The sequence below is a fragment of the Acipenser ruthenus genome, chromosome 10 (genome assembly GCF_902713425.1).
Source record: "Acipenser ruthenus chromosome 10, fAciRut3.2 maternal haplotype, whole genome shotgun sequence".
NCBI classification, from domain to species: Eukaryota; Metazoa; Chordata; class Actinopteri; order Acipenseriformes; family Acipenseridae; genus Acipenser; species Acipenser ruthenus.
The window spans coordinates 7,321,125-7,336,806 of NC_081198.1; the positions used below are offsets into that span (position 1 = coordinate 7,321,125).

General features: G+C 40.9%; 1 protein-coding gene across 1 annotated transcript in view; it reads right to left on the bottom strand.

The window, feature by feature from the left end:
* LOC117412260 (zinc finger SWIM domain-containing protein 5-like) overlaps positions 1-15,682 on the bottom strand; it is a 51,554-nt gene that overhangs the window by 3,363 nt on the left and 32,509 nt on the right. The window contains exons 2-13 of the mRNA XM_034020475.3: positions 12,502-12,858; positions 10,187-10,335; positions 9,083-9,233; positions 8,171-8,350; positions 6,758-6,934; positions 5,032-5,178; positions 4,056-4,193; positions 2,644-2,901; positions 2,135-2,270; positions 1,020-1,177; positions 527-690; positions 159-240 (exon numbers count right to left, since the gene is read on the bottom strand). Of these exons, the coding sequence (XP_033876366.1) occupies positions 159-240; positions 527-690; positions 1,020-1,177; positions 2,135-2,270; positions 2,644-2,901; positions 4,056-4,193; positions 5,032-5,178; positions 6,758-6,934; positions 8,171-8,350; positions 9,083-9,233; positions 10,187-10,335; positions 12,502-12,858 (2,097 nt within the window). The remainder of the gene's footprint in view (positions 1-158; positions 241-526; positions 691-1,019; positions 1,178-2,134; positions 2,271-2,643; positions 2,902-4,055; positions 4,194-5,031; positions 5,179-6,757; positions 6,935-8,170; positions 8,351-9,082; positions 9,234-10,186; positions 10,336-12,501; positions 12,859-15,682) is intronic.

Below are 15,682 nucleotides of genomic sequence, written 5' to 3' on the forward strand. Positions count from 1 at the left end.
TAAAAGTGGCTTTGGTATTTTCACCCCTTGAACAACATCTTTTGGTCGACAGTCTGCAAAGCCTGCTGCTGCCTATCAGTAATGTGTAAAGAGGTAAAAAACCAGGACAAGGCAAAGCAGCATTCAATAAATACATAAAAAGGGGCCTAGATACTGACCAACTTCAGTGGCACAGGTGACCAGCCAGCGGACCATCTCCCTGCGCCTCCAGTTCAGCGTGGACAGAGTCATTCGCATCACCTACAGGAAGAAGAAATCACGACAGTTAGTATCAGCTGCAGAGAAACGGAACCCAGAGCTCCATCCATTTAAGAATCAGCCTCCATTGTGAAAGTGCAGGCTGTGACAAAGATAGCCACAGTTACATGAAAAAAAGACAACAAATCTTAACATTTAAACAAATGGGTAATGCCTTTGTACACAGGGCTATCTATAGGTCAAGTTAAATCAGTTTAAATTGAGCAGATCAGTCATGGCAGTGCTCAGCACCTCAATCTGTATCAATTAGCATGAAAGTCTCTCCCACCTGCAGCCCCAGCTCCAGCGCCACATTGAGCAGGGTGATATCCGGCGGGCAGTCCGCGGGCGTTGCAATTTTGAAGGCATCCTGAGCCAGTTTGAAGATGAGGGAGGAGGAGTGGATGTTTTTCTGAATGGCCTCCAGCACTGTGCGTAATCGCAGCATGTCTCCTAGAAAGGAATGCAAAGAGAACTCTCAACCCCACTCGGCATCAAACTTCTTTTACTCACCTCATTTATAGTTTGATTTAATAGCTAACTTTGGTGCTGAGCTCAATTCCAAGTATAGTATTCTTTGCAAATGTCTTTCAGAATTCCATGAATTAAGTCAGGAATAAAACTTATTTTCAAGCATTCCCTCTTTTTGTCTCATGTTTTATTGAAGTTCATAACAAGACTGTACAATGTTTATATGCGAGGCTGCTGTGCAGTTTCTGAAAGGGTATCTGAAAACAGAGATGCTAGCATGTTGAAGTATTTAATCTATAGCCCTGACCCACCTTTGGCTGCGGTGAGCATGGTGGATGCCAGCTCACACTGCAGAGACTCCAGGTGCCCAAGGGTAAACCAGCGTGGGTATCTGCTTGGCACCACTGAGATCCCGTGGTGTGGATGACTCACATCACCAGAAGGGGCAGTAGATTCCAACACAGGCAGTCTGAAAAAGACAAAGCAAGAGACACCGATTAAAAGACAACTGTGTGTAGATCCCTGTCAGCAACAAACTGTCCAATAATGCCTGTGCATAAATACATGTGTTACGGAGCCTTTTGACATCGTGGGGCACCACTGGATAATAAAGTCCAGCTCTTAATAAAATACACACACAAAACCTAGCGGGTACAACCTTTATCAGCAAGACAAGATCAAATCAGCATGTCAGCATCATCTGTGAACAGACCTGCCCACAGGCAGTGAGCTGATCCCCACAGTACTGGCTTTTACAGCCTCTATATTCTTGCTTTTTACATCCAGTGTTTGAAGTTCTATTGATTTTGTATTACCAGTACCCTGAGTAAGTCTAAAAAAAAACAAAAAACCATAATGGTTCAGCTCATGTGGGGGATTAGCCGACAAATACATTTTGATAACACCATTTATAAGCAGATATTTTAGAACTGATGTGTTATTATGCGCTATATTATTTCTAGCTTCATTTGATTTAGTACTCTTTTGTTGATGTTTTAATTATATCAGTACATTATTTATACTGTTAATATATTCTATTGGAACATAAAGCCTTGTACTGACAAATTTTACTTTCAGACTTCATTTAATTTATTTATTTATAAGGTGTGACTGAGGGAGGAGTTAATTATATTTCAGTTAAAAAAAAAAACAAACAAAAAAACAGTAGGACAAATAACAGAAGATATGCATTTCATGGTTTTATTACAAGACCCCTGCGTGGTGTTAAGGGTGCTCGGCTCTTGAGGATGCAGGTATGTCAAATCCTATTTACACTCTGGACATTAAAAGGCAGCCATGACAACAACCACATCTATCATTGACAAGCTAGCTAAACTGTAATACAGAACAATTTAATCTGCCCCTCAAAAAGTAAAGTACTCGCATGCCTCCCCGACAGACATGCAGATGAATAGCCGATTCTTACCTCATGGCTCGCAGAGCGAGTTTATAGGCCAGGTCAGTGTCGTGAGGCAGTAGCGCAGAGAAGAGGTACTTTGCAAAGGTATGCATCGGAACACTCTCCCGATGGATCACCTCCCCCAGCCCACTGAAAGGACCCCCTGGAAGAACACAAACACTTAATATTTATCAACTAAAATGAGAACACATACTTTTATTACTGAAAAGATTTGTGTTAAAAAATGCCTGAAATGATGATACAAACGACTGAACACTGCTGGACCACACTCTCCGCTATCCTATATTGTATATGAAGTTTTCTGATATGAACAAAAGCATAACAGAACACACAAAAGTAGTCATTTAAATGTTTTAAAATACTGATTAGTTTGGCACGAGAGTGGGCATGCCCATTAAAAACGGACACAAAAAAGCTTTTGTAGTCCAGTCTTGCATGAAGACGTTTCTTCATGTACTGCTCAAGCTGCGTTATCCCCACTATAGAAAAAGTGAAGTGAGCCTGCGCTTGCATACCCTCCAGCAGGAGAATGCACTGCTTGCGGAGTGTCTGCACCAGCACCTCGTCCAGATCCAGCTCCTGCAGCCGCCCGATGATCTGCTCCTCGTTCCTGCACACCTTGTCCTGAGAGTACAGGCCCTCGGGCATCACCCGCTGCTGCCCCATGCCCATGAGAGCAACCTCCAGTGCCAGGGCCAGGTATGACTCCCCGCTGTCCTGGCACCCTGACACAGGAACATGGTGATAGACTGGAGGCTTGGGGTCCCCAGAGTCTGCCAGGAGGAAACACAAAACCAAGCCAGTTAGCTCATGGATACCTCTGAATAAGTGGAGTGGCATGTTGTGGTAGATACAGAACGTATCTTAATAGAATCCAATTCTAGTTAAAGTCAAAACGCCTGCTGCTGTCAGACGCACTGTTTTTCTAGACCAACCCCACTAAGCACCACAGAACAAGCCAACACACAGTAACAGATACAGATGTACTGTATGTTTATGTGTAAACAAAGATAGGCATGGCGTCAGACTGAGGAGGCCTCTGTCTACCAGGAGATAGCTGATGATGAGGATGATATATACATACTTGTCTATATTCATTAGACTAATGGGGGGGGGACAACACTGACATCTGTTGTCAAGGCAGAGACCCAGAAGCTCCCTCTTAAATCCCTAGAGCAATTGATCCACTGCCAATCCTGTTTATTAGGGTAAGGACCTGAGCTTCAGCTTTATCCCATCAGAAAATCAGGTCACAGTGCTCAAGGGGAGTTAACTGTCTCGACGGGTGCTTGAGGTTATAATGCCATATTTATTACTATGTATTTGACAATCCTTGCAAATTAATATTTCACAAGCACAAGGCTCCCACTTCATTAGGCTTCTCTGCTAATTTGCAGTAAGGGGTCTGGAGCAGGCTGCCTCTTCAACATATCCCCCCCGTCAGAAACACCAGATGTTTACAGCTGTATAACAGAGCACACTGACCATCTCTGCCAGTTGCTTTGTGAAGCTGCCTTAAGTGTCATTGTAGCTCACTGGTTGAAATGCCAATTAATATTACATTAGACAAAATGTATAGTTTTCTATATTGGGGCAGTTATTTTAATTTGGACATTGTATATACAGTACGTGATAACATCAAGCTTGCAGTAAGCTTTTCCGAGAGAAGAATTCAGAAAAAATAAATACTTAAGGATTAGGGAAAGCTATAGCTTTCCTCAAAATACTTTTCTTTCAACTAGTTAAGGTGCCTTTATTGCTAAACTTAAATGTTTGTTGCTTTTGCTGGATTATTTCACTAAGACTTTACCTTGTAATGGGGGGGGGGGGCGACGACAATGGACACATAAATGCAGCATCGGATTGGTTTATATATTGTCATTTTGGTGACTAGTAAATTAAAACACTGTATGGCTCTCAACTGTACCTCCTGTATCCATGGAGTTGTCATCCTCTATCCGACAGGCTTCAGTCAAAGTCACGAAGAGACAGCCTATAGGGTCCAGAGGGTGTCCCACCCAGCCCTCCAGATTCGTGATTGTGGTCACCCCCCTTTGGAGTAGCTCTAGAACACAGCAAGGGCAAATTGTGCTTGCGTCTAAAACCTTTTACCTTTGATTTAGAATCAATAGCGAGTTCAAACGGTCTCCCCAACATACAGGAACTGCAGAATACAGGAGTGAGACAAGTGTACTTCTATCAGGTATTTCGGTGTGGGTTTTAGAGCATGCCTGTGTTGGGTGTGATCATTTTGTCCAAACCTCCAAGAACACAGTTGCTCTCCTACCCACAGAAAACACGCATCCTGCCTTTCAAAAAGAACCAGTCAAGGTGAATCAGGCGGCGTGTATCTCAATTAAATCTGCAGCAGGATAGTTTACTTTTCAAGTAAGTGAATAAATCATTTTTTAGTACAAACTCCACATGTGCAATAGTGATTAATTGGAAGATTACTTCTCAAATATACGTTTTTAGCATTAAAATACATTAATGGTGTTGCTAGACACTATTTTATTTATCCCATGCCAAAAATAAACTAATTTCTGCTCTTAACTAACAACCTGTATTAGTAAAAGTATTTGTATTTTAAGCAATATAACTGATCATTCTAATTGTGTTTACCACCAGCTGAAGAAAGTACTTTATTTATTTTACACAATACAATTTTTCTAACAAAATGCTGCACCATGTTGTTTTGAGCAAATTATAGATCTTAATATAATAATTCATACTGTGGTATATATTGTGCAACTTTGGGGTCCTTTTAAATTTTTAATTCTGAAAAAAAAAAAAATTCCCCCTTCGGGGATATTCCCCCGTCCTCCCCACCCTCTCGGTTGGCCTGATCCCACCCCCACCCCCTCCCATGCAGGATGCCAGAGAGAGGGAGAGAAGCCTCCTACCTTTCTTTTGGTGCTTGTATATTTCCAGCTGCCTCTGCTGCTGCAGTCTGAGTGTGTTGATGATGGCAACGGACAATCGCAATGCCTCTCTGGGGTAACCGTGGGATCGCAGAGCATCCACTCTGGCACAGGCAGTTGGTACATGCTCTGAAAACAGAGGGCATCTATGTGAACATTTCAACAGACAATATTACACATCTAACAAGCAGCGATAAAGCACATCTTACAAACAGGCTGTTCTTTATTAAGATACTGGTTTCTACCTTTTTATTCCACAATAATACCAGACTGCAATATTGACTGTGGGCTTAAGTTATCTGTACAAGCTCTTCATGTTTGCCAATATGGAAGAACCTCAATGTTAATGAGCACACCTGTGAGAATTAAAGGATTACTCAAGATACTTCTGACATATCTCTTCATTTATCCCCAGCTCTGTACCTTTTTGGTGTAGATCCGGCGTTGGTGCTGGACCCAGACCACGAAAGACTGATGGGTATGATTAGCTACTTAGCTAAAAAATGTATTCTGTTATTATGGAAGTCTGAAACCACACCAACTTTAAAATATGTGGGTTAAACTAGTATCTGAGACAATGCCTCCTGAAAAACTTGCATACGATCTCCTTATGGAATTACATTTTGAGAGAGCAGATTGAATGAGTTTTAAATTAGACTAGACTATACTCCCATGGATTTATACCTCTCTTTTTACTCTTTTCCCTTTTTCTTTAATCTGAACCCAACTCTCATTACTTTTACCTGTCACAATGATTGATTAGGATTACATGTGTGGTACATTTTTGCTGCATTTCTTTTTATTTATTTATTTTTTGTTCAATTTTATTTTATTTTTATTTTCCCCTGAATACATGTTTTAAAATAAATAAATAAAAAAAGTAAAGTACTGTATCTGTGTGCAAATTCAAAAGTAATAAATGTAAATTTAAAAAAAACAGGAATCCTGGTTACTATAAAATACATCACAAGTAGACGCTGTGATTTGATTTTTACCGGTTAAAACGCAGCTCTCCTGGCTTTTTTGTTATTCTAATATTCCTCGGGTCAAAATGTATAATACCCCTTTCACTGAACAAAATACAAATTTCACTATTAAGACATTTCATACATGCCGAATGTGTAACTTGTAGGTAACACAATGGGCACAATAATCTCACTAAAGCCCTGCCCCACTATTTGCTAATGAAAAGCTTACACACTCATTCTGATGCAGAAGCCAGTGAGGCATGACAGCTCAAGGGTGAATCCACAGCATGGTACATAACTGCATGTTAGAAATGGAAAGGTGTGTGCATCAAAGCCTGCAGAAGCATCTTCCCGAACAACAGAAAACAGGGCTCAGACCACTAGTGATTTTTCAATTGCAAACTAGAGTATAATAAAAGAAACGTACCATCTTATTGTACAGGTTTTGAGAAAGATTTACTAGTGACAATATATAAAACTTTGTATCTAGAAGACATGAAGAATGAGACGTACTATCGCACAAGGCAGCAGGGTTTTTCAGACATTTAACAATGAAGTTATTAACCCTTTCATGCATGAAATACTGAAAATAGCCATCTATGTCCCCAGATAAAGACTAGGAGTGTTTTTTGTATCTATCCCGTATGGGGTTGCCAAGCATGAAAAGGGTATGTTTTGCAAAGAGAACACCCACAACTCAAAGCCTGTGGTCATGGGCGAGTTACTCCCTGCCTCCTTACCCAGCCAGAGCGGCAGCCCCTGGGAGGTGAAGAGCAGGCTCTCCCCTTCTCGCTGGTAAGTGGGCGACATGTAGAAATCACTGCTGATTATCCTCTGCAGGTGGCTGTCTTGCCAGTGCAGATCACAGGCCTCCATTGCTCTTGTGAAGACAGTCCTCCTTGGCCTCGCTAAGGAGTCTGCAGGGAGAAGTGAACAGGAAAAAAAAAGTGACAAACAGGCCTGGCATTCTGGGAAGACAAGACATAAGAAAGGAGTTGTGTGGAGCTACGACTAAAAACTTACAGGAAAACAAACACCAAGGACAGCACTTTAGGAGAAGAGAAGTCACCAGGAGACTCATGTGGCTTTCTTTTATCATTTAAAAAGGTCCTGACACCAGAATTTTAACAGACCTTTATTTACATTATAAGGTGTGGATGAAACAATTAATTGTCACTATCAGTTCTACTTTAAAAAAAAAAAATCCACACTTTGTTTTAACGCAAGTGCGAGGTTTGCTGACATTTTACCCTCAAAATAAAATTTAGGGACAGGGTGTCAAAGCAGGCAAATATAGTAAGGTTAACTTATTGACATTTAAAAATATCTCATTACAGGGTCAGTGTGTACATTGGTCACACATTAGAGAGACACACTGAAGCAATTAAAGTGAACTCAATGCATGCCTAAGCCCTTTGCCCCTCTCTGGCTCTCAGCTGCCAAGGCTGTCATCAGCTCAGAGGGTCTCCCAAACCCCAGCTGACGTGAGCGGAATGGGGGTGGGGGGTGGTTTGGTGCAGGGGCACCTTCAGAAGTTGCTAATTGCACCCAGAAGAGAGCGAGAATCTTCATTCGTGTTACCCTTTCTACCCCCACTCTTCCTCAGTCTGCCGAACATATACACTGTAGACCAATTAGAGAGCAGCAGATGGAAGGAGCACGCGAGATCTACAGGAGTTTCAATTAGAGACATTTTCAGGAGAACTAGAAGGTTCAAACTGCTGCAGTTTCATCACGGTGTGTGCAGGTTTATTTTTTGCACTAATGAAGCACTTAAAACCTATTAAACGTGATTTTCTGTTTGCTTAAATTAAAAATGCATATGACAAGACAGCCATGGGAATATACTGCTAAATATAATATGATGATGTGTTTAAAAAAAAGTTATTTAATTTCTGAACACTCTCAAAAAGGTTCTCCCACTGGCAATCCAGTTTCCCATGGCTTGTATTGTTACTGCTGCAAATTAGGGTGGTAAGAAATTGCACGGACCACTGGCACTTTACAGTCATAGGGAATCATAAGTATAGCGTTGATATACTGTATGTAAATACTTGGGCTACACCATGCATACACAATAATGTGTGAAGGAACTGTAAGCTCTGTATGTAAATGTGTATATGCATGTGATAGAAGCAGGTGGCAGAGCTCACCTTGGTTGAGGTTGGAGCTCTGCGGTAGGGCATTGGTAATGTTTGGTAACTCGCTCCCGTAGTTGCCGTCCTCAAGAGGACACACGTCCATGTCACTCCACTTCTTCAGCTGCCTGAGCCAGTAGGACTTCTCATCGGTTTTGCAGTGTGGGTTCAGCACAATACAGACCCATAAAGCACCTGAACAGAAAGTGAATCTGTGAGCTATAGGCCAGCGCCCACCATTGACCTGTTACTTTTCTGCACTAACCCAAAACCAATATACTGCTTCCTTTTTGTACCAGAAAAAGCTACGGACTGGACACATAAGCTTCAAAACATTGAATTACTGTAATAAAATAAACATGGCAGGACTAGCATTAATTACTACTATTGCTGCCATCGTTGCTTATATGCTTCCTGTAAGCAAATCTTATGATGAACACAAAATGTTAAAACAAAATGTTAAAACCAAAAAGTGAAACAAACTGCTATCAGCAGCAGAAGTGGCAGCAGCGTATGTGGATTGTTTGGCATCATTAAGTCCTGCACTGAGGCAATGGAAAATAGCAATACAGGCTGAATGTCATGTTTCACTCTCCAGGCAACAGATGGCTGGATCCGCATGTATTCATCTGTATTTCTATTAAAAACTTGCTTTAACACCAGTCTGATTAGCCATCACACCAGACTTACAAAGGTCCTCATTCCACAATAGGGTCTCGGCAGTCAATGTATGCGTACACAATAATTAAGGAATGCAGGAATAATGCAATAACAATCAAGATGTAATAAATCATTTATATAAATAAGAGACAAGGCTCAGCTAAGCTAAATGAAATGTCTGATAGGAGTGTTGGTAGCTCCAGGTAAAGTGAACTTGATGTGCAGCACTATTTCTAAGCAACGGTGACTGACAGTAGTTTTCCTTACCCAACTCATCCCACAGCTGTCTGCATTTCTCTGTCATACCAGTTCCCTGTTGCCTCCATAGAGACAGCCGTGGGTCTGCCATGAACTGTTCTGTTATTAAGGTCAGCATCCGTGCGCCGTTTGAATCCCGCATCCTTAGCATCTCTCGCACCTGCTGAGCCAGAGGAAAAAAATTGAGTCTGGGAACATGCAGCTGCTCCAGTTTAAATGCTTTATTTAAAAGTACTTTCTAAAAGTTTATTCTCTCTCACACACACGCAGTTTAAAAACAGGTTATCCATGCCTCCATGATCTGGGATGGCTTGACAGACACCACAGATATTTAATTTCCAGGCAACAAGTAGGAAGGTGCAATTTGGCTTTCAATCAATTATTTATTTGTTTATTTTTATTTAGTTGTCGCCAATGTTTTTTTACCCCGGTTTACTCCCCAATTTGGAATGCCCAATTATTATTTTTATCCCGGTTCACTGCTGCAACCCCCCGGCAACTCAGGAAACGGAGGCTGAAACACGCGTCCTCCGAAACGTGTTCCTGCCAATCCATCATTTTTCATACTGCGGATCCACAGCGAAGCCACCAGACCCATAGTGCCGGAGGACAACGCAGATCTGAATGGCTCCACTGCAGATGAGCGGGTTGCTGGTGAGCGGTGAACCCTGGATTGCCCTGCCGACCTAATCCCTCCCTCCCAGGGCGGCGCTCGACCAATTGAGCGCCGCCCCCTAGGAACCCCCTGTCCCGGTCAGCAATGACATAGCCTGGATTCGAACCTGCGATCTTGAACCTGCGATGCGCCACTCAGGACCAACCACCCCCCTTTTTTTTTTTTTTTTTTTTTTTAAAGTAGCAACTTGAAATAAATATAAGCAGCCGACTGCACAACACCTGCACAAGAGAGGCTCCATGTAGGTTGCACACATTTTGAAGTACAAGCCATGGCCTTAAGGCAAAGGATTGGATAACTATAAGGCAGTAAGAGATCTGAACACAACACTCCTCATGCTTTTTTCTGAATAAAAGATCAAATAGATTTTGCAGCCCATCACAGTGATTAAGAGGGCACCTGATGAGTGTGGAAAGAAACCCCCAGTGTGTGTGTACCTTGGCAAACATGGAGTTGAGCTGCTTCCCCGACCCGTAGTAGCCTCCCTGGGACAGGAACTGCTTGACCTGCTCCCTCACCTGCTCCTCATCCAGGTGCCAGCAGTTCTCATCGTTGATACTGGCTCCAGCTGTGGGGTCCGGAGCACCTGAATAGAAAGCCAAACCAGTCACAATCAATTCAATGCCAAACTGCATTGATTCATATAGTCCCTGTTATACCATTTTAAAAACAAGCTAATACTTTACATCAGGTGTTCAGCCACCTTGACATCCCAAAGTAATGCATGTAGGGGTCAACACAATTGTTGAAAACCCATCTGCCCAGAGAACATTTAGTGTTTTTACAGTCAACAAAATCAATACAAAAAGAACAGGTTGTGTATTTTTTTTTTTTTTTTTTTTTTACACAACATATATGCAACAGTACAAAGGCAGTACAAATAAGTAGGTCACAGGTTTCATTTTCACCTGCAGAGACAACACCTCAGCATAATGGGGTGTGGAAACACTGGACTGTCAGACATGTTGAACGCTTTGTGGGCTTAAAAGCTCTCACAATGCTTCTCCAAGGAGTCCAAGGCTACAAACTACTGGATGGCTTTGGTGCAATGGAAATATTCCCCAAAAAGACAAAAAATGCCCAATGTCTCCATCGTACAGCAAGCCAAGATTATCTTATGAAAAACTACTTCTATACTGCCACCCAATTTGGATAGATTTCCTGAGCTTTGGCTCCACTAAAGGAGTTAATATTGCAAATTAGAACCAAAAGCTCAGTTTCTTTTTAGTGCAGTAGCTTTTTTTATTTTATACAAAACAGAAAAACATTTTTTTCGGCACAGCCTCCAATTGTTACAAAACATGTTATCAATTAATTTAGCATGCAAGACTTAAATTAGGATGCCTGGTGACAATCATCCCCAATAAAAGCACTCACTCCTGCAAACAAATCCACTGATCCCTCCTTTGGGGTTTCCACCTTTCACAAGGTTAGTTATCAGAGCTCAAAAATGGCTTTGTGACAGATCTGCTAAAAACTCAACTGTCTACAGTAAACTCGCATAAAACCGTCAATCAGAAACTATTTTGTATTCTCTCGTGACCCCTAAAAAAAAACAAAAAAAACCCACACATTTGTTAAATCCGAGTGGGAAACTGCAGAATATATATCAGTTTTCAAAAGACACTGGCTTGGCTTCAGAATGCTAAATCTTAAATCACAAAAAAAAAATGATCCCTTGACATACACAATGAATCAATCTTTAAAAGACAGACACTATACTGTGGATATAGTAAGTTGTGAAATCTAATGTATATGAAACACAGTACTCTCAACGCTTTTAAAGAAAGTAGGGGTCTATTTTAATGACTCAGAGTGGGACTCAGTAGCACCTTTAACTACAGTACATGAATCCCACTCCCTTATTAACATCACTAAATACTACAGGAGGAAGTGCTGTTTTAGGACATTTGTTGTAATAAGACCTGCTGTTTCTTAATTCTAAGAACAGTTCCAGGTATGAGGGATATGTTTACAATACATTTCCATTTTAATTTTACTGTTAAAGTCAATGCTTTTTAAGACTTTGATAGAGATATATTTCCTGTATTTGGATAAAGAACTGCGTACAAATAAAAGATCTGCCTCACTGCAAAGGCAATATTTAATAGGACTTTAATTGTGTATTGCTGTATCTGCTAATGATTAGCAAGTGGCAATTCAAATACCTGTGTACAATACTACAAACAAGACCGTTCACTTTTGCGTTTAATTCCATTTTAGTAAAATAGGCAAAAAAGGTTGGCTATTCTTTCTACAGATGGGATTTAGTGGTTTGGAAACTTTGTTTATTTTCTCCGATGCTTGTAATCTGCAGCAGGTATATATTGCGTGTGTCCTAGACATCTGGCAATGCCCACATGTTGGACATGGAAATGTTGAAAAGCATATGCCAGTAGAGGGTGTTTTAAATATAAACCATAAACGCACACAGGGAAGGGGGTTCTACACCCTCAACACACACCCAGTACTCAAGACAAAACATGTGGCTATCTATAGCAGCTGTTACAGGACTTCATTTCCTTTACAAAATCACTGGAAAGTAAATATTTAGGTACAAATCAGGCCATTTGGCAGAATAAGCAGCAACTAACTAATAGTACACAGGCTAAGTTCAGAAACATAAAAGGTACCTCTGCCAAAATGAAACCATTGTTTTCTGTTGTGTAACAATAAACAGCTGCGTTGCAGCAGTTCATAAGAACTAGGTATGATGAGCAAACAGCAATAATATTTGTATTAATATTTTTACCATGAACTTGGTTGATTTCCGAATTAGACGACAGAATCTCGTCTGCCAGTTTCTGTGCAGTGGGAAGGACCTCTGTGTGATGCGCGGCGATTAAATACTGTACAAATTTTTGCAGCTGGTCCCTGTTCATTTGGAAAAGGGTCTCTGAGATGGGAAGACGCAGTTTGACCTGGTCCGGCTTACGGATCCGGTAGAGCGAGAGCGCCACCACATGGGCGCAGTAGAAAATGTCTTTGTTCCCACAGCCGCACGTGACAGAGGTGATTTTGCAGCGGTCGAAGCTGATGGCCACTTTGTACACGGTCTCCGGGTCCGACTGGGATGCTGGCTCCGTCACTGTGCCACTCAGATGGAAACCTGCAACACAAAATCGGGTTCAATATTTCATTTTTTTAACTTTGTATATTCTAAAACACAAACTATTTACTGTGCATAGACAGAAAATGATAGTAAATTAAATACAGGGGGGATTAGAAAGTAAGGTTACAACATCAACGATATGGTGCGTTGATATAGTGAAACACGAAATGTTTGCTGGCAAGCAATAATTCACTTATTTCATGTTAAAGCTGCAAAAATATACATGCTGCAGAATTAGCACAATTACTCAGTTCAGTTTATATACAGTATGTATGGTTTACATGCGTAAACATTTGTTGCTGTAAATAAAATGAATTGAGTAAGAAGGAAGTGTATTTCTTGTCCAGCTACATGGTTATATATTAACAATATTAAACAAGAATGAATCCGACCTGTTCATGGAGTTTTAGAATTCCGAGACTGTAAAACATATACACTCAAACATATACACTCAAATATCAATGCCTTAGACTTGGTATAAAGTTTGCCAGGTTTTAAAATCTGTGCTCAGATGCCATAGGTCCACAAATGCAAAAATACTAGCAGCACACTATTCAAACAAGTCAAAAACTAACATTAAATAGTTTATTGTCAAGGCAACCCATGGAAGGAAGAAAAAGAAAAAGCCAGCCTGTGTAATCCAATCTTTACTGCGCTTCATGCTGGTTATCACATCACCAACCATTTCCCTGCATGCTGCACACAGCTGAGCAAATGCACTCATCCTAGCCTTACAGGAGCAGACGCTCTCACAGCTGTATTCTTTCCAGGATCTGTTACCTAACATCCCCCTATCCCTTCAAATGTCACACACTGGTAGGGTATCTATTCCCTACAGGCTGTGCTGAGCTGAGCTAAAATCACTCCCAGAGGAGCCATAAGCCAACAACTTGATCTGTACTATCACTGACCCAGTCTCCAGAGGCATGCCATCTTTGAACCTTTTACTGGTTCACCCCCACCTCCTTGCAAAGGTTAGATTCCAGACCCATCCCAGCTGGGCTTTTTGCTCTTTTTAATTTTACATTTCATAATGAATTTTCCATGTGAGAAGTAAGATCTATTAAGCACTGTGTGGGTAATGTATGTGAATACACTAGTACTGTACTGGACACACATTTTCACTTTCAAATAAAGTAGACAAGTCAACATTTCCGTCATTAACACAATGAGGAGGAGAGTGGCTGTATGGAGTAAAGCATAGGGAGAATCTAAAGCAAAAGCAGAGCACCATACTGTACCTTTTTGGACAGCTGGCAAGCCCACACCAGTAAAAACCTGAGCTCCCTTATTCACAGTACTTCAAAGTAATGTTTATAGGCTGGTCCTTTAAATCCTCATGTTATTTTACTTTTGTTTGTTTTGGTTTTTTTTTCAGATGGTATATAGGTCAGTCCATGCTAAATATATACAGTACTGTGTAAAACAGCCAGGGAGTTATACTCTGGTAACAAGACAGCTTTTAGCCTCTTTTTAGCATCTCATTTTAGAAGCAGACTGGTGCTAAAATAAAAACAGTTATTTTACAGTTGTGCTTAACTAGTTAGGGGTATAATTAAGACCATTTAAGAACATTTAAAATAGGACGAAGCATGAAAAACACATTCAGATTTGAGAACCTGACAATGCGAAAGCAAGATGGAAAGCGAAAGCAATGGTATCCAATCAAGTGCTTTGCTGCACATTTTGCATTTAGTATTTAAATATTTAATCATTGTGCACTGCAGGGAAGGCTCTCACGAAAGCACTTTGCCTGTGCAGCACTGGCACAGGTACCCTTTGTGTGTGTATATTGAGCGTGTGAAGTGTGGAGCCTGGAGAGACACTGCTCTTCTGACAGTGGGGAGGTCTCAGAGACAGGGTGTTATAAAATAATTTGCAATGAGACCTTCAAGGAAACAATGTCACATTAAAATAAATCTTCCGACTCCCAGATAGGAGCAAAATAACACGAAGGACTTCACTACCAGAATGGGGCTTAACATACAAGGTGTTGCTTGCAGTGGAACTTGTGACACAGTCTGCTCACGGGCAACTGTGTACCCACTGAGCCATTAGATTAAGCCTGTGGTTTCCTTCAACCCCCAAGTGCGCAGATGAGATGCACCTCTGTGGTTATTGTCTTTTTTCTACTCGTATGCTAAGTAAAACTACTACTTGGCGACCCATATAAAATAAATTGGAACTGCAACCTTTTAAAATGTGACTGAAAAGGGTCATAACATCTAGACAATGGTACAAACCCTGCTGTATAGTTGCCACATCCCACAAAAGGTTTTTCCAGACGAGTTCTGGTCGAGAGGATTTTTTTTAAAGGAATCCGACCCCCACACCCCATTTACTGCCAAACCCTTTTAAGCAGAGCCAAAACCACAGGCCAATGTGATTAAGCGAGTTTAGAATGATGTCTGTTTTCATTTTGATAAAAGGAAAGAAAGGAAAGGGGGTACCCGTATATGTTGCAATATTACTCTCTAGAGAACTCCGAGTTGAAAGCAAGTTTGAGTTTAAGAAATAGGATTTTTTTTTTTTTTCCTTTCTTGGTGTGTATGTGATGTTTGAAATATTTCTGGAGAAGCTTGCTGGGGTTGGCAATCTATCAAAAGGCAGCTGTACAATCTGGCTTGTGTAACTTTATTTTAGGGAATAAATTCTCCTACTTGCAAACAAGAAAAAACAAAACTGGTTTAAAAACACATCCAATAAAATATGTACACATGTACGTACATTGTAGAACAGGCCTCCTAATAAAGCAAATGTATATCACAGGTTTTAAACAGTTCAGCATTTCCAAGTACGTCTGTTTTCTTTTATGCATAGT